Here is a 24994-nt window from a genome sequence, read left to right as displayed (position 1 = left end):
TACTGTATGTCTTCTGTTACATTCACAGCCCACTGTAACCTCTTATAGAGACAGTGGCATCTACAAAACTAGAATAAGTCAACACATTCATCACTACGATGTTTTCGTAGTAATTGCACAAAAATACTTTATTGGAAATTTTTATTTATTTATTTTTTTGAAAATCAAAAACGAAATAATACTTGTAGGTGTACGATAGGTATGCTATTTCTAAATAGTTTCTTGTAATATTGGTATTTATTTATTTAATCCTGTACACCTTGGGAGCCACAGGCCGCACCTGCGAGCCTCAGCCCAGGGACGGCTTGCCCCAAAATCATAGCAACGGTTGCTAACAACTCAGCTCGCTGCGCAGCCGCTGTGTGTCCTTGAAGAAGTCGCTGGGTTGTTGCTTTACAAACTTTCAGGTGGTGAGATTAACTTTTATAAGCCCTAAACAAACTTTTAACCTTTATACTTTTCACCTAGCAAACTGTATCCAAGCTAAATAGCTAAGCTAAGCTAAGTCTTTCTTATTAGCTAGTAAAATCTGTGATACATGTTTTGTTTTGGCTGTATTAGCATTTGTATGTGGGTTATTTTGATAGCAAGCCTTATAGCTAATATAAAAATAACCTGCAGCTAGTGTTTCTGAAGATAAACGTGTTTTCTGAATTCTGAATTGAACTAATGGAGGCATTCTGTGTTGTTTCATAAGATACATACAAAATGCAAATTTTTTTTTAAAAAAGTGTGTGTTTTCAAAGTATTTCCAAGGTTAGAAGGCAATCATATTTCTACTAATACAAGGTTAATATTATTTACATAAACAGCGATACCTCTCTACTCCTGTGCAGCCCACTGTTACCATGCCTCGGGGAAGATCAGCCACGAGTGCTCGCTCAGACAACACTGAGGTGGACATTGATGGAACAGGTAATGATCATTGTGTTGTTATCATTAACTTTATGTGTTTTGAAGAATCTATAACATGCAAGTGATATTTCTTCAAGCAGAATCAGAGATAGCCAAACTCCAGAGACAGTTCAGGATCATGGAGGGAGACCGGCAGGCCTACAACATCCAGGCCCGGGAGCAGATCCGCAAACAACAGTGAATTTGCACTACACGCCCACCCGATGCTGTAAGCAGTGTGTGCACTCGTTTAATTTAATCTGATCAACTGTTTGTGTGATGTGGTTGAAGGCAGGAGATGGAAAAGCTGCTGAAGGAGCAGGAGGAGCTGCATCGTAACCTTGGCATGTGCAAGAGCGTGACGCGTCAACAGCAGGACAGTGAGGAAACCTTGGGTCTTCAGGTTCTGCTTGAGCACAGAGACGTGCTTGAGGAGGAGATGGATAAGGAGAAGCAGTGTCAAAAAGAGCTTCAAAAAGAGGTTTCATACATAGCTTTTTGAGTCATTTCACGCTTTCCGATATTTTTGGTCACATAAATCATCGTGTATCTGTGATGTGGAAAAGATCTCGAGCATGGAGTCGAAGCTGGCAGAGCTGAGGAAAGGAGTGGACAGTCACAGTGATTCTCAAAGCTCGCAGGTGCGACAGACTCAGAAGACCATGCGCACTTTGGAATGCAAGCTGGACAGGGTGAGTGATGAAACTCATTATTACAAAAGAAGTGCATATCAGCCCTTTGTGTTTTACTTTGCTTGATTAAAGTTTGTTCTGCGTCTAGGCCACGACTCGCTTCAATGAACAGTTAAACAAAAACAGCCAGGTAAAAAAGGAGCTGCATACTCTTCATATTGAGCATGCCCATTTCCAGCAACTACAAAACAGGCTGAACAAGGTCAGAGGCCACATCATATAGTAGTCAAACACAATTTTTTTTGTTATTTAGCCTGCCTGTTATTTATTCAGACTTTTACACTTGAGTAGAGAGTCTTAACTAAAAAAAACATGTCTCTACACTGACACCTGTGTGTCGTAGGAATTGCAGGAAGTCCGTAAGAAGATTGGGGAAATCATTACTAATTCCACTGCTGCTTACGACGCAAGGTGAGATCTGACATATCTGTGTGGTGTGGAGCACATCTATGCCCCCATGTGTAGCTCATATTTGCAACCTGTACATTAAGACTGGAGGCTCAGTCCAAGATGACCATGATCAGGGAGAAGGCAGTGAAGGACCTCGCCCATTACAACGCTGAGATGAAAGAACTGGAAAGGCTCATTGCACACGAGTTTAGCCTGAAGGAGTTCATGTCCACCAAGTGCAGCGAGAGAAGCGAGCAGGACAACGAACAGGAACTCAAACAACGTAAGAGGCAGTCGCTGTGTTGAGCTAATGTAGTTAATATTTACAAAATGTTAGCTGTGCTATTGGCAATGATAATAGTTATATTATTTATTGATAATCAAGTGTGAAGCTGCACTGATTTTCAGCATATGCTATAGAAGTGCTCAGCCAGACTCCCACAATACTGTTTGGCCCCTGAGTACAAGCCAGAGAACAAAACCCATCTAGATAAACGTCTAGCCCAAATTTAAGGTCCCTAGAAAATGAATAGGACAAAGACATCCTATGTGTGTCTGCTTCTAAACTGGACACTGTGCAGTAACAAAAGTGCATGTATAGCGCCATCCATTTTAGGTTTAATTTTACATTTGGAAACATTACATTACATTAATTGGCTTATTTTATTTTATTGTTCAGTCTGGATGAACAAATTCTTCTTGACAGCACAGGAATTGTTTAAAAATATCTTTATATGATGATCTTTAAAACATGCACATTGCCGCAACACTAAAAGGCAAACAGAGTCAAATCATATGTGTTGATAGGCAATGAAATGTCACCGTTAACGAAACACAATGTGCCCGGCTAGCTAACGGTTATTTAGGATTTTACAGCAGAAAATGATCAGACAGAGGTGTGATTAAATGCTGGACAGGTACTGAGTAAATCAATAAGACATAAAAATAGTGCAGAGAACATTGTTAACATCGTGTGAAAGTACAGTCAGTACCAACGACGCGTCCTTGAATGCTGTAATATAAACATAGGGATTTGTCTCCTGGTGCTTGTTAACTTGTTTCAGACACTAGCAGCAGCACTGCTGAAAAAATACATACTTAAGCTGCTGGTGTACATGTACAGCATAAGAATGTGATGTACAGATTTGTCAGAATTGATTTAGCAAGTAAGAGCACAGAGCCTTATGTGAACAGTAAGCATGACGATGACAGCTGGAGCAGTTGTTAGATAAAGTCTGCTATGATCTTGCTGTTACGACTGTCGAGGGTTTTGTGTTTCCTAGTGTCGGAGCTGAAGGAGCAGAGGAGGATGGACTCTGGAGAAGAGTCTCTGGATGCTCTGGAGGAGGTGTTTGACAGGATTCGGACTTTAACAGGGGAGGACAACCTGGATCTGCTGGTTACCAGGTTCATCCAGGGTAAATCAACACAACCACGGGATTTTTATAATCCATACACAAAGACAATGATCCTTACAGTGTTTCTGGCTCTGGAACTAATCTTTACTACGACACAAATGTCAAATAATGAATTTTAGTTTACATTTCAACCTTGAAGAAACACTAAAGCTGAATATGTTTAAGGTCATACGTTGATTATAAGAGTAATCAGTGTCATTATGAAGATTTGAATGTATCTCCTGCTGTGCTGCTGTTTCATTCCTGTAGTTGAAGACCGGAACTTCGCACTCTTCAATTTTGTCAATGAGCAAAACAATGAAGCAGAGGCACTGAGGGATCAAATTAGCCAGGTAAGACCCATTAACACTAAGAAAACTAAATGGCAGCTGGAAAAAGTTTGGGTGAAAAAGTTTACGTGTATACTTATCAGTTTTCTCAAATGTGTGACCCTGCAGATCCAAGAAGAGATGGAGCAGTTTCGAGTTAAAGGTTTACAACAGGAGCAAGAGCACCTCTCTCTGCTGAGAGACATTGACAGGCAACAAAAGGAAACTGAATCTCAAGCGGAGGATTATGAAAACCAAGCCAACGCCATGAGCAAAGTCCTGGACGAGATTAAAACAGGTTCAGCAGTGATTCGTTTTACAGATCTATAATTTCCCATTACTGTTTGGGCACGTGTTCACTTAGTATATAGTGATTCCACGTGATGAAATTGTCTAACCTTACAGTCCGATGAACTAACAATTTGTAAGGAATATGAAGAAGAAGAACACACAGGAGTAAATTAATAATTGGCAGTTATATAAGAAAACTGATTTACCTGAATTATTATTGTTATTATGATTATTATTATTATTATTATCAGGACCTGTAAAATACAGATTGTTCTTAGATACATACGTGTCTGCACATGTATCTAAGAAACATGTCGTAATTACTCACCAAATGGCTCCAAAAACAGCTTTTAACGTGCTGCAGCTTTATTGGTTTCGTCAAAACCAGTTCTAGATAGTTCAGACTTTTCCTTCTTCCATTTCACAGGAGTGAACAACATCTTCACTAGCATGGAGTGTGACCGCTCAGTGATAGAGGATATGCTGGGCTCCTCCACAGGAATCACTGAGAACAACATAATGTCCTACCTGGGTTTAGTGGAACAGAAGACTAATGAGTTGCTCACTGTGCAGGCTTTCATCAACTCTAAAGTAACTTGTCAACCTTATGTATATCCTTACATCATCTTATTTTGTATATGTAGAGCATTTTATTAATTTCTGCATTGTAATAGAAATGTGTATGTACAGGATCTGGAAAAGGACTACAATCCAAAAGACCTGGCCAAATTCCTTTTGGGCCAGAATCCAAAGCTTCTTCAGCAAAATATTAGCATCCAACCTGCAGTCAACAGGTCAGCCTTTTGTTTGCTGAAGAAACGTGAAATTAAATCTGTAGATTGAGTTAATGAATGTGTGTCTGTGTTGCCAGTGTGGACTACGATGCAGAAGAGTCTCCGGTTACAGATGAGGAAGAACGGCCGCTTTCACAAGGGGAACTTCGCAGAAAAATACTGAAAGGCGTAAGCTCAATGAAAAAAGGGTGCCAGTTTTACTGCTTTTCATCTTTTTTTTTTTTAATGTAGTTTGTTTATCTGATTTTATTTTTGGACTTCTAGGTTCAGCAGAAAGAGAGTTCTGCCCGTCAGGCGACAAAATCTTCAAAGACCAGTCAGCAGTTCGACGGCAGACGGCGCTCCTTGGAAGACGCACTAATCTGACACACTGACCTGATCAGCGTTAATTTGCGGAGATTAAAATTCAGATCCTCATAAATTACTGTAATAAAAATCAGCGGAGGCCATGACCGCCCGAGCAACCATCTTGACTGCGGCAGCTTGCACATGTAAACATTTAAAGCTTAATTATGTTATATGTATGTCACCTTTTATGATGAATCATTAGGCCTGCTGTATCATATACTTGTGTGATTTGTTTAGTTGGAACTAATTAGGTTTGGTGCTATAAAGACTCTGGTAACCAGCTGTCCTTTTGATGTGTGACTTGCCATCTGGCTTTGACTATACAATCTGGTCCCAGTGCAGCCCTCCCTCGCTGGCAGCGCTTCATTACATGATACTTGCTGCCATACTCAAACAAAAAGGTTGGGGGCAGCAGAACCTTTTGTAATTCTAATTGGCCTGCTGAGATGGTGATTTGGTTTCCAAAAAGGAGATTTTAGAGCTTCACTGTGCACTCATTGTTGTTTGTGGAGTAAGAATGTTTGTTCCTACATGCATGCAGGTGAAGGTAACTCAGTTATTTAGATTTATTTATTAATTCTGAGCTTTGTTTGCCTCACTGTACTGACTGATTTTGAACATTTTCCTGTTTGTGGAAATATGATTATTCTCACGTGTATGCCGGTGAATTTAACTCAGTTATTTCAATTCTTAATTATTATTTTTCCTTCTAAAAAATGTGTTTAGTTTAAGCTTCATTGTGCAGAATGACTTATATACAGAGTCTGACATTTAAAGGTAGTACTCCACTCCTTCTGCTGAAAATGGAAAGTTTCTCTACGTTCATCTAGATTCTTTAGTTCAATGTTTGGACCTGTGAACATTATTTTTTTTTAATCTTAGCTTGTGTCTTTACCTCTCAGCTGCGTTGCGCACACACACACACACACACACTGGACACACACTGGATGTTCATGTACATCCCGGACAGTTAACATCAGTCTGTTGCATATTTGCACTGGCAGATTACTAGATCATTTGCATTTGTGCCGGTAATATCAGGAGCATCTAAAACAGTCGGTGTAGCTTGTAATGCCAGGGGGAAAAAAACAAAAAAAAACTTTGATCCTCAGGAGTTTCAAATGTCATCTTATCCAAACATCCTGGAGCGAGTTTTGGGGCGAATATGGCATTAACTACAGAGAGTCCCTTCCCATGAAAGAAAGAGAAAACCAGGATGGAGAATTTATTTTAAGAAACTTACACGCAGCTCAGTGAAACAATTGACAAAGCGTTAAACTATATTTAGGTTTTAAAGGTCACACCGATGGCATCATGTTTCTTTTTTTTTATCACGGTCTGTACGAGTGAAGGAGGTAATTTGACGGGGGTGGACCGGTGTAAACAAAGAAGAGACATATTTAGATCATTACGTTCATTATTTTGAGTTCTTTGGTATTAATTAGCTTGTCATTTCCCCAGTCAGGTTTTTGACAGTAGCAATTTCGGGAAGTGAAACTGCTACTCTGTAAACATTCATAGCTGATCGACCAATGACTTGGTTTGCTCAAGATAATCCCCCCTCGCCATCTCGACAGTGTGGCTATGAAAACAGATTATCAGAGATAAAAGGGTACTGTGGAAAAGCAGAGGGGTGGTGGCGGTGCTGGGAGATGAGATGGAGGAGGCAGCTTTCTTTGAAATTCTACTCTCACTTAGCCCCCCCTCCACTCCCGACAAATTCTCTGTGCACACGGCTCTCTGCATTGCCATAGAAACCTTCCTTTTAATCACAACAGAAACCTCATTTCCTGCTCCTGACAAAGAGTCCTCATTGCCTGTAGAGACCGCCTGCATCAGCCATTTCCAAGGCCCACCTCCTTCTGCGGGCTGAGCCTACCTCCAGCAGCCCCTTCTTTCTTTTACCCCTCCTCTCCTTATAAGCACATTTTCCACCTTTTCTCCAGATTAACACTCTTCCTATTTTCTGTTGAGCCTTCTTTGCACGTCATCATCATCATCATCATCATCATCCTGTCAATTTCGCTTGATTCTTTCCTGAAGGACTGAAGACAGATGAGACTGGTGGATCTAGTTTGACTCATCCGAATAAAACCAAAACAGTTCTTAGAGATATTCAAACAAGAACATGCAAGCACAGGCAGTGTTTCTCCAAATGCTTATCTGGCAACCCAAATGTCCTGTTATGGCAGTGACTGTGTTTCTAGCCAGTCCCTACACACAGTTTAGTATTTTAAACTTCTTGTCAACTTTCATCTCTCTACAGAAAACGTTTTTTTTCTCTCTCTCTCTACTTCCTGTCCTTACTCTTGTTCTGCTTTGGGAGCGACCTGTGTTAGCACTAAAATGCCTTGTTCCCTTTATCTCTGACTAGACTAACTTATTTATCTTTGCTCTCTCTCTCTCTCTCTCTCTCTCTCTCTCTCTCCTTCCCTCTCTCTCCCTCCCTCTCTCTCCCTCTCTCTCTCTCTCTCTCTCTCTCGCTCCTGTTTGTTTATTTGGGAACTTTGCCAGGTATTTCCCCAGTCAGACTGCCTGCACCCACAATGCTCCCACCCCTTGAAGACGCCCCACCCCCCTCCCCGAGCACTCGCACCCCTCCCACCCGGCCACGAGTGTTGCTAGGCAACCACCCGCCGTGAGAGCTGGTGCATTTTCCAGCCAATCAAATTACCGAGCATATTTTTGAACAGCCTTGAGGAAGCACACAGGATATCACTTTTTAAAATCAAGCACTAAGTCATTCATGAGGTTCTTGCACGTTGCAAATGACTGCAGCTGTTTCATCTGGATGCATGTACATGCTCCTGAGAAGGGATCGGTTTCAGTGTCAGTGCATCCTCTGCAAGTGCTAACAGACTGCCACAGGGTGGCACCATGACCAGTTTCTCTGTAACCACACAGGCTGCAAGAATTTTATACTGCTGTTGCTAAGCAATCCTGACTCTCATTTCTTACCTGTGAAACATTTGTGATTTTTACAGATGTCCCTGACACCATTTTGTCTTTCTTATCACCATTTTGTAATGCACCCAGTCCACGTGAAAGGGACATTTTACTGGCTGCACTATAAAACCTATTTACAGCCAAAATAATAACCTTTATGAATCAAGATGTTATTACAACTCAGATTAGATTGAACAGATCTGCGCATTTCTGATGGTTAGATATCCGCTGCGGTGGACATCCATGCTGAGGTTAAATATTAGCCTTGAACAGTTTCAGTTGACTTCATCTCATCATGCAGGAGGCAGGAAATGTGCTCTTGAGTGATTAGGCCTGCAGCTCTTGTCTTCCACTTTACCAGCAGCAGAGAGATCCGTATGTTCTGTGGTTGCGGCTTTTTGTTTTCCTTGTGTAAAACGGTACACTGAGTGTTTGAATGCTTTGGCCATCTATAAAGCTGATGGAGCCCCATTATTTTTATTTTGTTTTCCATATCCCTAATTTGTTGTTTGTCTTTTACACTCTCCAGGTCCCTGCCCCCCTCCCCAGTCCCCCTGTGTGCGAGTCCCTCATCTCACAGCTTTGGTTGCTGTGCAGATGGCTCATTGTTGGTGCTTCACAATGGGTCTAAGGTCAGTGTGTCTCATGCCATCAACACACTCAAACTTCTTCACTCCAGCTGTCTCGTAGCTTTATTTGTAGTTTATCTAAGCTGATTTTCTGTCAAACATCCCCACCGCTCATGTGTATAAGGTTATACTACGGTGTTGAATTAAGAGGAAGTTATAAAACCACACAGATGCAGCGCAGAGATAGCCTGGACATATCAGGCTGTAAACATGTTAACGGATATCATCTTGTTTTCCATATCTGAGCCACACCAAGGCCCTCTGTATAACCACTAAGGTGCTTGTCACATGTGTCTTGAATCTTCAATGATGTGTCAGTTGCATTCAAGCTTTGGAGCATGTGATATCTCTGAAACAAACCAGACACTAGAATATCAGATCAGCCAGAGAAATAGAAATGCAAATCTACCATCTGCTCTATGATCCCAAACCTGCTCTTGTTCATCATTCAAGGGCTAATGCAATAGTTACACATAGCCAAACCATTCATATTTAATCAAAAGGTGCACTGCATTTTTTCAAAAACAGTAAACAGAAGATCAGTGCAAATGAAACAATTAAAAAAAATACTAATTAATTGTTTTTTACACAAATTCAAAAATAAAAGAAGGTTAAACACTTTTATCTTGGATGTTTTCAGTGAAAGAGGCAAAGCTTACATTTATAGACCACTGACTGTACCAGAATGATATAAAGCAGGTGTGTTTTTTGCTTTTGTGATAAATAGTCTTGTCTTTCAGTGTGCAAATTGAAAACTGCTGGGCACCACACGGTTTACAGCAACAGTAGCCATGAGGTCTTTGGCCCGGCATGCAGCACGAAAGAGCAGGTAGAGCAAAAGGCGGGAAACTAGAAGGAGGAGGAGCTTTCTTGCAGAAGGAATTACTGGAAATTTCCACTTTTCTCTGGCAAGACAGTTACAGGGGTGGAGCTAAGAGGTGGAATAAATAAGGTGGTAGAAGTTCAACTGAAGTGGTGTAGCTGAAGGAAACTCTTTGTTACTCCCTTCATTTGTTAGACATTAGATTGATAAACTATTTCAGTACATCCACCTGACTACTGCAGCTTTCACTGAAATAATGAACGCAGAACAAAATGTCTTTAATTCGTGAAAGTTATTTTGAAACATGAAATCCTGAAGCATTTTACAACAAACACAGACAGTTCAACCTATTAATCTTGCCTGCGTAGAATAAACTGTATCCTCTGTAATGTTGATGCACGATACAGCACCTCATATCTGTAATCTTTTCTTTCGTTCGTCCACTTATTTATTCTCAGGAAGCTTTTAGGAATCCGTCACTGTGACTTCACACCCATTAGAGATGACCTTTTTCCCGTCGGTTTCCTCCAGCACTTCTACTAACCGCTCCACTAGTCCCTGTGGCATATTCTGTGTCTGCTTTAGGGTTTTTCTCTAATCAGCTTTACGGTATACACCTTCTGACAGAACCAGCGCAGAGTCTGATGTTTCCCAAGATTTCCCCGGGTTGTGTTTGCATGATATTTTTTATTTTTTTTTATTGTTCTTTATAGATCATCATGGGTCAAATAAGTATAATTACTGCAGTTGATCCATTTTACTGTTCATCTTTTCCACCTTCTGTCATTAATAATGAGATGATTTTCCCTGACCTGGATGCGATTTGTCTTGTTTCGCTGTAGAAACATCTTAAGCAGAAGCTAATTCTGCTCTCATTTACTTCAAACATTTGCAACCGATTCTGAAGCAGCAATGTTAGCCACCTACTATATTGCACCTTCATGCCTCGCACAAGGAAGGAGGCACTTATACATTCATCAGCTGTTTTGAACTCGATTGCATTAATTCCAAACACTGCTTCACATCAGCGTGCACAGGGACCAAGAGACTTGCAGCATTGGGAAACACTCGTACTGGCATTTTCCAAATCCTCAAAGCACCTAAAGACTAATCCACCGAAGAGACACGTCAAACCACAACAGCCCCAGGAACATCCAGAGACACAGGATTTTAAGGTCTCCTTGCACCCTGACACTGATTAGCTTCGGTTACACTGATGATGATTTTTTTTTTTTTGCAAATTGATATTCAGACACTTTAAGTTTAACCTGTATTTGATGTTAATCTACTTTAACTGTTTGTATGAGAAACAATTATTTTTTTTATTATTATTTTACCTCTGAACTGGTCCTTATATGTAAAATAGTGCTGCAGCGATTGACAAGAGTGCAGTGGTTTTGTTCCTGTAAGTATTTCTATCTCAAGGTAACACGGAGACCATTAAAGGAGAAAGTTCTACGTCTAACACAAGCATTAAGTTGCCTCGAAACTGTATTTATGAAGCTTCATGTGGCAGCCCCGCTGTGTTTATTGTCAATAATGACTGTACTTAACCGTGCTAATTTGTTGCCGGCTGTACTTAATTGTGTTAAATTATCAATGGCACTGTAAATGCACTTTTTCCTCCAGTGTACATTTGACTAAAGAGCCCCAGTGAGAAGTCAACTTTGTGTCATCAGTGTACTCTGCAGGGCTTGCCTGAGAACCAGAGAAAGGCCACCAGACCATGCAGGACACTGCTGTTCAAAACAAAGGAGCCCAGTTTGACCTCCACCAGTTCCTCCAATTATCGGGACCCTTCCCCCGCCTAATCCTGACCTCTGCTCTTTGGTGAGCCCCACTTTACTCTTCCCTCGAGCACTGACATTCCTCAAGTCAGGTCAGTCCTTTGTCTTCAAGAAATTAAAGTGAAATTAGCCTGCTGTACTTCTCATCTTTTATTCTGTGACCTCAACCAGTAACACTCAAAGAAATGTTTTGCAGTTCACAGGAACGACGAGCTGCTGCAAAATATTTTATTTATTTTCAAACGTCACTGAGAACACAAAGTGGCTTTTCTTCTATACAGTATTACTTTCTGTGGTCTCAGCGAAAGTTTTCCTCCTCCGTCATTTGGAAATCTGGCATATACAGCGTTTATAAAACCACCAAATTAAACATTTTTTGCTTGACTATCCTATTTGGATGGCTGCCACAGTTTGGTCACTTCTTTCACCTGCGGAACGAACAGGCTGCCCATAGATACACTTTTTCCTTCTTTGTAGCAGATCAGTAGCACATGGAAAGATGTTGAGGTAGGCAAATAAGAAAAAAAGACAGGAAATGATCTCACAAACACTCCACCTCTCTCTGATTGCTTCCATTTTCCAGTTACAGAAAAAGCTTTTTAGTCTGCGCCACTGTTCCTCCCGTTGATTTACAGTATGGTTGTGTTGAACACATGCACTTACATTGTGTAAGCCTGCCCCAGAGATCTGGAGTCTCTACATGATCTTCATTTTCCCAAATCCAAGGGCAATCTAAGGGCATGTTATAAGAACCAGATTAATATGTTAATTCATTCATTCATTAAATAATTAATTGCTGCTGATTTGTACAATACTTTTCAACCGCAATGTTTTATTCATAACAACTAGATTTTTGTCATGAGACTTATATAATGTATACACATTTTAATATACTGTTATAAATAAAACATACTAAAAACATAAAAACATAAATCTCTGCGTGACCAGTTCATACACCGACACATGACCCTTTGATCTCTGTATGTAATTACACTCTTCACAATTATATTTTAGCTAAATGTGAGGTGAGAGACAAAACAAGGCCTGGAGGCTTCTTCAGGATCAAGCAAGGCATTTAGGCAAAAGCTGAGGTCGCAGAGGCCCTGAAATTAAAGGGTGGAGAAATACTTTTACCAAGATATCCTGTTTGGGTGTGTTGGGACAAGTTCAAGATACAAACAATAGTAAGACTTTATAGAAAGATTTGAAATCACGTGACACCTGGAGGACATGCAAATGTGCCTTGTGTACAAGTGGAAAAGACACTGTTGCTCCGAATGCTAGATCAAAACTGCAGGTAAATGTGATATGAAAATGAGTGACAGCCACGTGTGGGCGGACACAATGATAGGCGTGGAAAAGGTTACTCAAGGTCAAAGGAATTTGATTTTGAGACATGAGTCATGGACCAAACCGTGTTGGTTTTACCTGTGATAAAAAAAAATACGTTGCTTTGTCTTTAGCTGGCCAGATGCAGGCTTAAATTACAGAGCTTGGGGCCCACGAGGCTGTGCGCTGCCACTTCCTTTGGTTTAACAGTTGGATGTGTGACTACAGTAAAGTCACCACAACGAGGCAGAAGACAAATCGCGTGTTTGGGGCACAGAGCAACAAGGTATCAAAAAGAGCAATGGTTTCTTAATTAACAGGAAAACGTGGAACAGGAAAATATGCGATGTTAAAATTGTGTTTTCAGTTGCACTTCAAGAAAAGATTAGAGACAATATTACAGCAATGTTTCAGGAAATCACTCCCATCTGTCACCAAATCACAAACATCTATTGGCAGTGTGTATGTTAAGATTAAGTTTATTGTATAGTGCTTGTGGCAAACTCAGATAGTATCCAATGGCCTACTGGCAGCCGTGGCCTACTGGTTAGCGCTTTGGGCTTGTGACCGGAGGGTTGCCGATTCGAACCCCCGACCGGTAGAAAGCGGCTGAAGTGCCCTTGAGCAAGGCACCTAACCCCTCACTGCTCCCCGAGTGCCGCTGTAGCATGGCAGCTCACTGCTCCGGGTTAGTGTGTGCTTCACCTCACTGTGTGCTTTGTGTGTTCACTAATTCACGGATGGGATAAATGCAGAGACCAAATTCCTTGTATACACAAGTATACTTGGCCGAGAGAATCTTTAGATTTAGATTAGATTAGATTAAAACCCGACCTCACATGTGTGTTTTATTCAGCCCCTTGTGAGCTTTGGAGTATGTACGTTATGTGAGAGAAAGAAATCTGTATCATCTTTAACAGTGTAATGAATGACTATAAAGGCTTTCACACATTTTGTACCACACACCGCACCCCATTTCTGTCTCTGAAGGACCAAGAAATCATACACATTAATTGCCTTACTGATTATCCTTTTTCTCTTTGATTCAGATTTTGATTTGCCACTTAATTAACTGATATTCTTTTGGTTTTCGTTTGCACACATATTTATCATCTATACGTGAGTCATAATTTCTTAAATATGGACCAAAAAAATTAAAAAAAAACGCCAAAACAACAACAATCTAGGTAACATCCAGACTAATTAAATAAACATGAAAAGTGAATGTTTGGCACCCTGGCTGTGCAGACTTGGGATTGTCCATTAATTGATCTAGATGTATATAAATGGCATGTTTCCTATTATTAGGTTAATTTTCCACTTCTGCAATTTGCACTTCTGGTTAGATGCCAAACTGCATTTCGTTGTGTATGTAATTATACTACATGCAGTGAAAATAAAGTTGAATCTTATCTGTTGTATTTACTGCACAACTTGCATTGTTTCCTTCTTTCCATGACACTGATCGGGTCTGGTAAAAACTGCAAGTGTAAGCCCACTTGAGCAGCCAGGAACACATTTCGTTAAAAGTGTTAAATATAGAAAGGAGGAGTGGCCGTCTGGTTTTCACATCGTCACATTATTCCTTTTTGCATGTCATTTGACACCACATCTCTGCAGAGAAAGAGCGCAAAGACAAAAGATGCTGCCTCTGGGCACGTGTGTGCGTGTAAACTTTTATAATACCTCTACTTTAATATTCAATCGACGTTAGAGTGGATTATTATAACTTTACCAAGAGGCCATTGTTCACGTTTAATTTAAAAAATCAAACGCACACTGATGGATAGTAAAAAAAAAAAAAAAAAAAGAAAAAAAAGAAAAAAAGCATCGTGGTATCACAGTGCAGCGCTTTAAAAAAAACTGACCAATCAACAACGACACAGGCAGAGGGCGGGAAGTTGAGAGTGACGAGGGTGTCGTCCAATCACGTACCCCGGTGGTCGACCTTGACCAATCAGGTGCCGGATCGTACCGCTGTATCCAACCAGAGTGGATTTTCAGCGAGCTCGAGAGAAAAGCGGAGAGAGGCAGACATCATTTCTCTCTCGGCGTCTTTGGACTATCCACACGAAGGCAAAGAGACAAGAAGGAAAAGAATAAAATCTTTTTCTAAACACGAACGTAATTATCTAAATTAATTCACAAATTTAACCATGGCCGACACAGCTGTTGACACAACCGCAACTGCAGAGGTTACAGCCAAGGTGCGTTTCATTCAGGTTTTTTTTTTTTTTTTTCCTCTCACGGTTGAGTCGTCGTGTTAAAAGATTTAGGGAACTTTTTTTTAAGTTGTCGTAGCATTTGTTTTAACAGTGGGTTTAGCAAGCTTAACAACTGTAAGTTAATGGACGGTTATAGCAAACGTTACTTAATGTGAGTACAAACGGTAACTAACCTGGGGGAAATGTGTATTTGCCTAAATGACCGTTAATTTAAAAATGTCACTTCTCGACAGCTGTGCGCAGCTGCGGTGGATTATTTTTATTTTATTAGCGTCGACGGCTAATTGCTGTGTTTAGAAACTGAATCTTATGTGATGTGGTTAGCTGAAAATGTGTTGTTGAGCAGACAAAGCGGTACAAACGGTACAGCTGGTGAAGCGGAGCTGCTGCTGTGGGCGGGAAGCCCCTGCGATGTGCGCGGCGTGGAATTAAAACCCCCCAACATCATAATTTTATTAGTATTTCTAATTCACCTTATAGTCGACATTGAATTGAATCAGAAATGTGTTTTTTCTTTTCTTTTTTTTTTTCCTCATTAAAACCAGACGTGGAGATCGCGCGCGGCACTTTGAGAATTAACTCTTTGCTGAGCGTTGATGAAAGGCTTTTATTTTGTAGGAGCTGAAAGAGAAGAAAGAAGTGGAGGTGGAGGAGAAGAAGACCGACAACGGGGACGCACCTGCCAATGGCACAGTGAGTTGGAGACGAGAACCAAGCCTCATGGCCTTTTGTCTTAGCGCCCCTCATCATGCAGGTGTCGCTGCACCCGCCTCCCCCTCCTGTTCAGCTGCTCTACACACTGCTTTGTTTGGGTTGTGAAATGGCACAGATGTTAGCTAGCAAGCCTTTGGACGTCTCTATTGGTTTCTCAGAGCGTTGTGGCTAATCCTCTGGGGAGGTAATAAGGGCTCCACAGTCATAGCTTTTTTTTTTTTAAGTGTCCCCAGAGGAGTCTGTTCATGCAAGTCTCTGAGAGGATTATTTGAAATATGCTTGGGATTGTTTTGTTTATTTATTTTCAATATCCTGCAATGTTCACATAAGCAAAGCCATGACATGTCTCATTAGATTGACATCTCCTTGTTTTCCACCAGAATGGTGCTGACCACAGTGACAAAGTGGAAGAAACCACAGAGGAGGAACACAAGAATGGAGATGGTATGCTTTAAAATGAAACGGTGACTTTTAAAACAACTGTTTAAAACCTCAATCAATTTATTTATTTTTGTTTTTTTTATTACTGCTAAGTTTTCACATAAAAGCTGTTCTCTTGTGTGGCCCTGACTTGACTGAAATTCAATTATTTCTGTTGACTTTAGAGCAAGCAAATCTTGATTTAAATACACTGAAAGTGAAGGCTGTAATTTCTAAAGTGACTAACTGTGCTTACAGAGAAAGCAGAGGAGGCGCCCCCTGCTGAGGAGACTGATGCACAGCCTGTGAAGCGTGCAGCTGAGGAGGAGGAGGTGGGTTGTCACCAGGCCTCAGAAGTGTTCAGTTTTATTCAGTGACTAATTTGTTGTCAGATCTTTGCTAATGCATGACACTTTCTTTCTTTCTTTCTTTCTTTCAATTATTAGGAAAAGGTGGAGACAAAAAAGCAGAAGACGGAGGAAAACGGAGACTCGAAAGAGGCAGAAGTGGAGGCTTAGGTCTCTACCCTGCTACGCTTTTGTGGCACTGTCTTACCAGCCTGGTCAACATCGTGTTGTAGAGCTTGTGCTTTCTGTATCTTTGAGAAATATTTCTTTTTTTGGTTGCTCCCATGTTATCACATTGCACTGGAGTCTTGAAACATAGTGGCCCTGCATCCTTTTTTTTTTTTATGAAGTGTTATTTATTTGTACTTAAAATTAGCATTTTTTCTACTTGTACAAATTGGGCCACACCGTGAGATCAGTTTTCATTTCCTGAGGGTTTTATATCAGTATGTTAGAAGCACAATCTCTATTATGTCAGTGCTGACCAGATGATTCATACTTACAGGCAGCTGCTCACCTCCCAAGGCTCATGTTGACCTCTCAGATACACTTAAAGGACCAAAGATAAGTTTTAAGCAGGGGATAATGGACAGTTGTTAGCATTATTAGTTAAGGCGTAATTTTTTTGTGTTGAGCTGCTACTTAATCCTCGGCTGCCCCTGTTAACATAACAGATGGTGCAAATGAATAAAGGGTCTCTTTCTTGCACCTCCATGACAAGTTTGACCCCGCTCTGTGGAGGCAGGATTTTGCAATGTTAATTAACCCCTCTTAAATCTTAAAGCTTTGGTCATTTGTTCTGTATGCATTCCACGCAAGTTTGTACCATTTATACTTTGTTTTTCTTACATTTCCAATGATTTGATGTTATGGTTGGGTAGCTCGGTTTTGTCTACAAGACTGCCTTTTTCAGAACCAGAATGGCATTCGGTTACTTCAGCCACTGCTTTGTATATTCTGATCAACAAATAAATTGTCTTTTTACTTAAGTGTGCCTGTTTTGTTTATGTGTCAACTTATAAAAAAAAAAAAAAAAACTCTTTAAAAACCATGGTTTTCTATGTGGATGATGTCACTTGACCCAGTTTTCATGAACATGGAAAATGGCTGGCTTAGATGCAGGAAGGAGCAGGAATAATTTCCCTCACTTGGTAATGGAAAGAACTGAATCGATGTGTCTTAGTTTTGTGTATCCCTGGCTCCCCCTTGTGGTGCACAGCAGTATTGCTCCAGTCAGCAGAGGTGACAATTGGTGTGAGCTTCAATGGTAATCAGTGGTTAAAATAATTCACACAGGAGTCAAAAATGGCAAAACGATCATTTTAGTTTTAACTGAACCCTGAATAAAAGTAGCTTTTACAGTAACACTGCTAATATTGAGCAATAGGTGGTACCATATAACACAAAAACTGTGTTTTATTTCTTTCTCAAGCAAGCTGCAACAGCATGATCCGTACAGTTACTGTTTCCTCGGAAACGTAAGCATGGCGTGCATCCGGTCAGTCCAGGAGGCTTTAATAGTAGGCGTTTCTAGATATTCTGTAGAGGCACCAGGTTGACGGGGTGCTCGGTCAATGAAACCATCACAATGAAAAGGCTTTGTATTCTAAAGTTTACCTCTTGTTAAAGCCCTGAAGTCAGGCCTGACGCCTGTGTTGAGGCCGAACAGATAAAGCGCACTGTTTGCCATGGCACAGTGATGAAAAAAATAGATCATATGTACCATTTTGCTGATAAAGATGAAATCTTGAGGATGAAAGTTGAGGAACCTTTCTAATAAAACATAAGAGCATCACTATGCTGAGTTGATGGGCCGAGCATGGTGGAGCTGAAGCCTACTACTTTAAGCATGCGCCCTAAGGATGACAATAAGCACTTGCTGCTGGCTCTGTGAACCACCACAGTCTTTTTGAAAGTTGTCCACCAGTTCACATGAGTCTTCCCTCTCTTCTCCTGTTTTGTTCGGTTTCCGACTGAATGCTGATTCACACCCCAGTTTCAACTTCTCCTCTTCCTGATAATGACAAGAATCACTGTCATTATTACAATGGCATGGCCAGGAGTCGGGGACAGCTCACAGGGCTGTCCATGGCTTAGTGAGAGCCCAGACAGAATTCGCCACCAGTACACATTTCTCTGTGTTTTTTGAATGTTTGTGTACGAGTGTGTGTCATGCTATTCGTCATGACTCTATGCAGTAGTTGGCATCATATGTGGGACTTGATTAAGAGTCACCCAGCACCAAACTGTGAAATTTGGGGATGGCACACTGGTTAAGTCTCATAATGACCGGATAGTGTGAAAAGTGTTGTACTTGCTGTTAAGTATGTGGAAAATGTGAAGCCCTTCAAGACGGTGATTAAGCCTGGCATAGCTTCACACGGATATTAATTATGTGTCTGCTAAATCCTGCTACAAAAGAGCTCAATGAAGAATTATTAGCGGTGAATGTGAACAGTCACTGGCAGCACATTCGTTTAGTCAGACAATCCCGCCTGCGGTGTGATGCTAGTACACTAACTCAGAGAAACAGGCAGGTAGACATTCCCTTGGCCGTGTGACCAAAACAAAACATTAACACAAGGCTTTGAGAGATTACATTGCAGCTCATGCAGACGTTAGGCAACTGAAAAAAGGAAGGGAAAGAAGGAAAAGCTGTGGTTAGCCTGTGAGTAGTGATCCACACGTCTATCCTAAACACCAACAAACAAGCAAGAAGAAAAAATGATGCAAGATTTTAGAGCAAAGAATCAGACACAAGAAGAGCTGGGGCTAGTCTATACTCAAGAGAAGTCACTCGCAGTCTCTCTCAATCACACGTGCAGTCAGAAAGGTCACGCACTCGGTTTGCAGAAGTTAGGAAAAAATGCATGGGCACACACACTGTATGAACACACTGGTCATGTACACACATATTAGAGCAGTGGCCAATGTCTGTCTGTCTGTCTGTCTAGCTCTGAGGAGAGCAGTGCCGGTTAGTGTAGAGACAATGTATGAATTCGTGCTGTACAGTGTGCGGCATGGTGTACTGTGTGTCTGTCACTATCAGTGCTGTGAAGGTCAACGCACTCAGACACTGGGCGACAGTGTGAGAGCCGTTGAGAGAGTGTGTGTGCGCGCGTGAGGTAAAGTAAATTAAGAGGCTTTTCTAAATGTGCACCAATAGTGGCTGGGTCTCGCTTTCGGGGGGCTCACCCTCAGGGGGGGGCAGCTGGTACACCACGCAGAGAGAGGAGTACAGGCAGCCCACGAATGACATCAGGCTTGCAAAGTACATCACTCCCTGGGCCCCACCCACCAGTGAGGTCAAGGGTCCCATCGCCACAGAGACCAGGATCTGAGCCAGGAAGTACTGGCAGCTGAGCAGAGAGATGTCCACCCCCATCCCTCGTCTGGTCCCTTCCTCTGATGAGCCGCAAAACTGAAAGACAGATAAAAATAGTTTCAGTTGTGCAACCAATATGCACCAAAAAAAACACCACAGCCTTAAAAGACGAGTGAGACGTTTAACTTATTTGCTTTTTTTTCTTATCGTGTCTCTGCACTAAATATGAAGCCAGCAGCTGAAAAGTTTAGTTTCGCATTGCATTAAGAGTGTAAAAAGGGAAACAGCAACTGTGTTCCCCATTCAAAGGTATCACAAGCACACTAAGAGCCACTCTAGAGCTCAAAAATAGGCTCGTAAGTAACTTCCTGTGAAATTGCAGTGTTATTTATTTATTTATTTTTTTAGCTTTAAATGTGCAAATAGGAAGATTATATTACTCAAATTCTTGTACTTTTTGTGCTGAGCTAAGCTAACCAGCTGCTGGATGTGCATCCGTACTTCACACTTAACACACATGTACAGTAACTCAACACAAATAAGCTAATTTCCCAAAATGCTGCTGCACATAAGTGGCTACTGACCTGAGGGCTCTGGTAGTATTCACACAGCAGAGAGTAAGGCAGCGTACATAAAGAAGAGAAGAGCACCCCGTAGGTGACGCACAGGGAAAGCACCACGTACAGGTTGGTGGATAGTGTTGCAAGGCCCGTGCCCAAACCGAACGCCAGATAGGCAAAAAAATATAGAGTGCGAAGAGAGAAACGCTCCTCCAGTTTCTCCAATATGGCTGCAAGAGGGAGAAGATAAACACAGATCGAATGTGTATCGAATAAGAAAAAATACTTTTCCTGGGACAAGACTGCGCTGCCGTGATGTTGTTGTGAGCGCTTACCTGAGTAAAAAGCAGCACTGAATGCATAGATGCACATTCCCCAGCAGCCCATGCTAACACCAGCATTGTAGCGTTGGTAAGCCTCAGAGTCGTGGGGTGCTTTGGGGTCTCCCTCAAACACAACCTCCCCCATGAAGTCAGTGTAGAAGAGCAGCATGCCTTCAAAAGACAGCCACCCTAGAGTGGGCAGAAATAAAAAGTAGAATTCACACTGTTTAAATCACACGCAGATTTTAAATTGCTGCCTAATTTTTTTTAATTAAAACTTACTCACCTAAAAAATGATTAGTGCATAAACTCCGCAGAGAGGGAGGCATCCTGTAGATGGCTATACACAGCAGCTTCATTGACATTTGGGATTCTCCTGTCTCCGCATTCTCACTTAGATCACTGTCATAGCGCACCCCGTTCAGCAAAATGTTTGCAACCTTCGCCAGAGAGAAAAAAGAAGCTTAAACACGCTGTGGTTTCAATTCACTTCACAGCTTTTGTTATGTTTTAAAATGTCTCACCTGCTGGCTGAAAGTTACCGTTCTCCTCCGTCCATTCTCCAGCCCAACAATCTGAGTCGCCATGGGCTCCTCTATCAGTGCGAGACTCTGAGGTCGCTTCAGGATGCCGGCAGTAGAGCCCCGGTGTGACCCCGCACCGGGCTGAGCCCCAGCCGTGACCTGAGGTGCTCCGTGAGATTGTGCATCTCCCTCAGGCTGAGGCTCTTCCGCATCCTGAACATCCCCGGCTGGATGAGACGACTCGCCCACCTGGGTCTGTCCTTCAGGACGACTCTCTGGCCCCTGTGTGGAATCATCAGGAGGAGGGGAGTCCCCAGGAGGCAGGGGCACAGTGTCAGAGCCGGCCAGGCCCTGTGGTGTTTGCTGACCCGTGTAGCAGTCTATGAGCACACTGTCTATGTAGGAGGTTCCCAATGAGGAGGCAAACTCATTGATTCCTGTGAGTGAGCTGTCCCTGCTTATAAAGCTGCCATATTTTGGAGTGAGGGGGCTTAGGGGCGATATAGGGCTAGTGAGGCCAGCACAAAGACGTGCATTGGCACTGCAAGAATGGGCCAGGTGGTCAGGATTACACGGGTGAGACTTTGAGAAATTATACCTGTAAAGACCGTCCTCATCTTCCTCGTCCAGTCCCAGATTTGCTCCAGGGGGAACAGGGGGAGAGGGCGGTAGAGGGAGGCTGGGGCTTTTCAAATGTTTTTTGCTCGAGTTTTTGTTTGGCTGGCTCTTTGGTAAAGGCCGTTCAGGGATACTCAACAGAGTCATGACTGTGGCGACCACCAAGGTGATACTGGTAAACAGGTAAATGACCCGCAGCTGACCTCCCATTGACCTTCCAAACTGTGTCTGGTCCCAGTTGATGCCACCTACAATGTAGCCAAATCCACCTCCGAGCCCTGTGCAGAAAAACAAAGACACAACAACATGACAAGAAGACAATTTTTTTATTTTTCTTATGGACTAATGTCAGCTCTGATCAGACGGACATAGCTGCCGCCTTCTACGCTATTAACACAAAAAATGAGTTTTCCCACCTGCCAGCAATGCATGGATGTTCAGGCCACGATCCTGGTCCTCTGGGCTGCACACATCCATCATGTAGGCATGGCTGGGGTTGTCAGCTGAATCAGCACTGAAGTCCATCAGAACCACACCACACACAGTCAGGACAATCCCCCACTTGTGATTTGATGCTGTGTCAGCCAGGGCACCTCCAATGTCCCGTCCATTCAGCACCAAGGTTAAACCAAACAATGCTCCTGGAAAGGAGCAGCGAAGAAGAGATTAATGCACTAGAGTGCCAAAGGTAATAATAACCTATGTAAACACAACAACAGAGGAGTATATGCGCAGCTGTATGATGTATTTTGTGGCTCTGAATTCTTGTGAAGACTAAGAAAACTACACAAGCATCATCTTCTACAAAACAGAAACACAATGTTAAAACATGTAGGCATTGATATGATAATGTGATTCTATTGTCAATGTGGTTTTGGTTCATGGCTTTTGCCTATTCTTCATCTAGTCTGTCTCTTGCAAGCCTACTACCGTTATGTAAATCAAAATCAACATGATACTATTTTAGCATTTCTTACCTATAGCCAAGGCAAAAATAAAAGGTCTCCTTCGCCCAAACCGGGATGTACAACGATCACTCCATGCTCCTATGAGAGGCTGAACGAGGAATCCTTCAAGACAAAGACAAAGGACAGAGTTACAGTCCACAGAAGCAAGACTGGTTGTGATAAGTGCGATTTAAAATCACATCATGCTTCAGCTCATAATCCTGGACACCTCTGCAGTTGACTTACCAAGAATGGGGCTAATAAACCACACCAGGCTGTAGAACTGATCAGGTAGGCCCATTTGTAAGAGCACAGGGGTCACGTAAGCTGTTTCCATGGCATAGCTAAATTCAATACCGAACAGGATGCAGCCATTGAAGACCAGCTCTTGGAAGGTACGCCTCGGGGGAAGCTCACTGAGGTCCAGCTGGTCCAGGGGACAGGGCGTGTTGGGGGGCGGAGGTGGTGAAGGTCGTATCAGCTTCCTGCGCTTCGGCTGTCTTTGGAAGTTGTTAGCTCGGTGACTGAGGTGCCTAGTGGTGGATGTCGGGAAGCTGGCGGTTTTGGGGAGTGAGCTCCTCCAGATACCTTCCTGAGCTGCGGGGAACCTCCCTCCTGGACTGGCCAAGAGGGGGTCACTCGGGGTGCCCATGCCTGGAGATGACATCTCTCTCAAGCCAGCACTCACTGCAAAATGCAAAAAGGACGACAACAATGACAAGTTAAAAGTCAGGCATGGCTTTAACTTGGCTTTGGTTTCATTGCTCAGATTAGAGGTCATTCAAGATCAGCACAGTCTTGCACAGTCAGCGTGTCAGTAAGTTGGTGCTGCTAATGGGCATGTTGTGCTACCAAGAGGACACTGCAGTCATGAGGAGACAGCAAAGATGTGCACGACGCACTGCAACCAGTGCGCATGCTGTGCGCAAAGCCCATGTGCTCGGCGTGGCTGACTACAGCAGTGTACTATGCGGCACCACTATCATGACGCCTGTTTCCATTTTAATTTTTCATGTAGCAAGCTCAGATCGGACACAATGGAGCCGCTGTGCGCTGTAATGACGGATTTCAACACAAGGATCGCGTTTCATTATCGCTTGCGTTTAAACAAAAATATTTGACGGATAGTTCCAACGTAGCCACGCAGTCGTAAATCGATCGATTGTTCTTTTTGTCTTTTTTTTTTTTTTTTCAGCAAATCGTCCTCGTTATTTTCTTTAACATTATGATCTAAAGGTGTGCTCCGGACGAGCGACTAAACTGTGTAAGAAGACGGGCAAAAGAGGCGTGCAAATTGAGACGTGAAAGATTATAATTACCTTATCGGGGCTGCGCGTCATTTATTGCGGCATACTGTGTAGGTGAACAGAGCAACCGTTATGATGTATAGAAAACGTTGTATGAATTACAGGAGGCATGGTTGTATTTATTGTTTTCCTTTGATGCAGTCATCCCCCCGCTCTCTCCTCCGTCCCTTCTCCTCTCCCCCTCTTCTCCTCCACCCCTTCCTCCTCTTCCTCCCGGTCTCTCCCGTGACGTCACGCCCCTCCCTGCAACATCAGCACCGCCGACACATCTGTGTGGCTGCATACATCCTGTCCTAGCAGAACACTTTTTAATTTTTTTTTTTAGTTTGGTACTCAGATGTGATGATTTATGCTCCACTGCATTTTTTTTTCTCCTTCACATTATTAGACATTTTGACTTGTCACAACAGAGAAAGAACAGGTGTATTAATGAGAGCTTGGTTCCATTTAGAGTCCTTTTAAGCCAGCCATCACTAACCAGCTACACCTATGCTTTCCCTACTGTGACAAGTCAAAATGTAAAAGATCTATTAATACAGAAAATAATTGACAACTACATAAAGTAATTAAAACTAGCTTCCCGTCTACCAGCCAGAAACTTTAAAAATAACATATATTCCAACTTAAGGTTAAATATATAAAAGAAAAAATATATAAATTAATTTTTTCCCCCCACTGATTACTGGGATAATGTTCAATTATGCATCCCTATACCAGTACACTGCACCAACATGTCCTGTTGATTGTGACTGAAACTATGACTTGTTAATTAACTCTTACATGAATAATTTTTACTTTTTGGATGAGAAATCAACGTGATAACCTTGTCTGGCCCCAATCAAGCGGAGAGAGTTCTGTTTTTTTAAGTTCCTGATGTTTTTATCTGGATTACTGTGATGTTTGTTCAGATTCCTATAGCTCAGTTATAGTCAAAGCAGGTGTGTATGAGTAGGTCAATGATTAGCTGTGCAGTGAAAGCACTGAATAGGAGGAAAGGTCAAAGAGATCTTTTTACACAAGAGACATTTTAGCTGG

General features: G+C 42.1%; 3 protein-coding genes across 3 annotated transcripts; 2 read left to right on the top strand and 1 right to left on the bottom strand.

The window, feature by feature from the left end:
• Positions 1–254: 254 nt before the first annotated feature.
• Positions 255–5153, top strand: odad1 (outer dynein arm docking complex subunit 1; the record flags this gene model as incomplete). Its single annotated transcript, XM_084543798.1, has 14 exons — positions 255–915; positions 996–1092; positions 1186–1375; positions 1461–1586; positions 1675–1788; positions 1930–1997; positions 2078–2259; positions 3260–3394; positions 3644–3726; positions 3832–4000; positions 4421–4584; positions 4684–4787; positions 4865–4955; positions 5052–5153. The coding sequence occupies exons 1-14, from the start codon at positions 849–851 to the stop codon at positions 5151–5153; spliced, it is 1692 nt and encodes a 563-aa protein (XP_084399924.1). The 5' UTR covers positions 255–848.
• Positions 5154–14660: 9507 nt separating this feature from the next.
• On the top strand, positions 14661–17344 carry LOC311486243 (uncharacterized protein). Its single transcript, XM_084542034.1, has 5 exons — positions 14661–14856; positions 15493–15567; positions 15969–16032; positions 16267–16340; positions 16455–17344. Exons 1-5 carry the CDS (start codon positions 14806–14808, stop codon positions 16524–16526), a joined length of 336 nt encoding a protein of 111 aa, XP_084398160.1. The 5' UTR covers positions 14661–14805; the 3' UTR covers positions 16527–17344.
• A 2159-nt stretch (positions 17345–19503) lies between these two features.
• Positions 19504–23319, bottom strand: slc45a1 (solute carrier family 45 member 1; the record flags this gene model as incomplete). Its single annotated transcript, XM_084542053.1, has 8 exons — positions 19504–19776; positions 20265–20470; positions 20576–20752; positions 20850–21003; positions 21088–21983; positions 22122–22346; positions 22683–22775; positions 22899–23319. 8 exons carry the CDS (start codon positions 23317–23319, stop codon positions 19504–19506), a joined length of 2445 nt encoding a protein of 814 aa, XP_084398179.1.
• Positions 23320–24994: the final 1675 nt, after the last annotated feature.

This window comes from Chelon labrosus (assembly GCF_963514085.1).
Source record: "Chelon labrosus genome assembly, chromosome: 4".
NCBI classification, from domain to species: Eukaryota; Metazoa; Chordata; class Actinopteri; order Mugiliformes; family Mugilidae; genus Chelon; species Chelon labrosus.
This window is presented reverse-complemented; position numbering and strand designations above follow the sequence as displayed.

Coding starts and splice junctions, on each gene's coding strand:
- LOC311486243 (XM_084542034.1), top strand. CDS start 14,806: ATGGCCGACACAGCTGTTGACACAACCGCAACTGCAGAGGTTACAGCC. Junction 16,033..16,266: donor GGAACACAAGAATGGAGATG/GTATGCTTTAAA, acceptor CTGTGCTTACAG/AGAAAGCAGAGGAGGCGCCC. Junction 16,341..16,454: donor GTGCAGCTGAGGAGGAGGAG/GTGGGTTGTCAC, acceptor TTCAATTATTAG/GAAAAGGTGGAGACAAAAAA.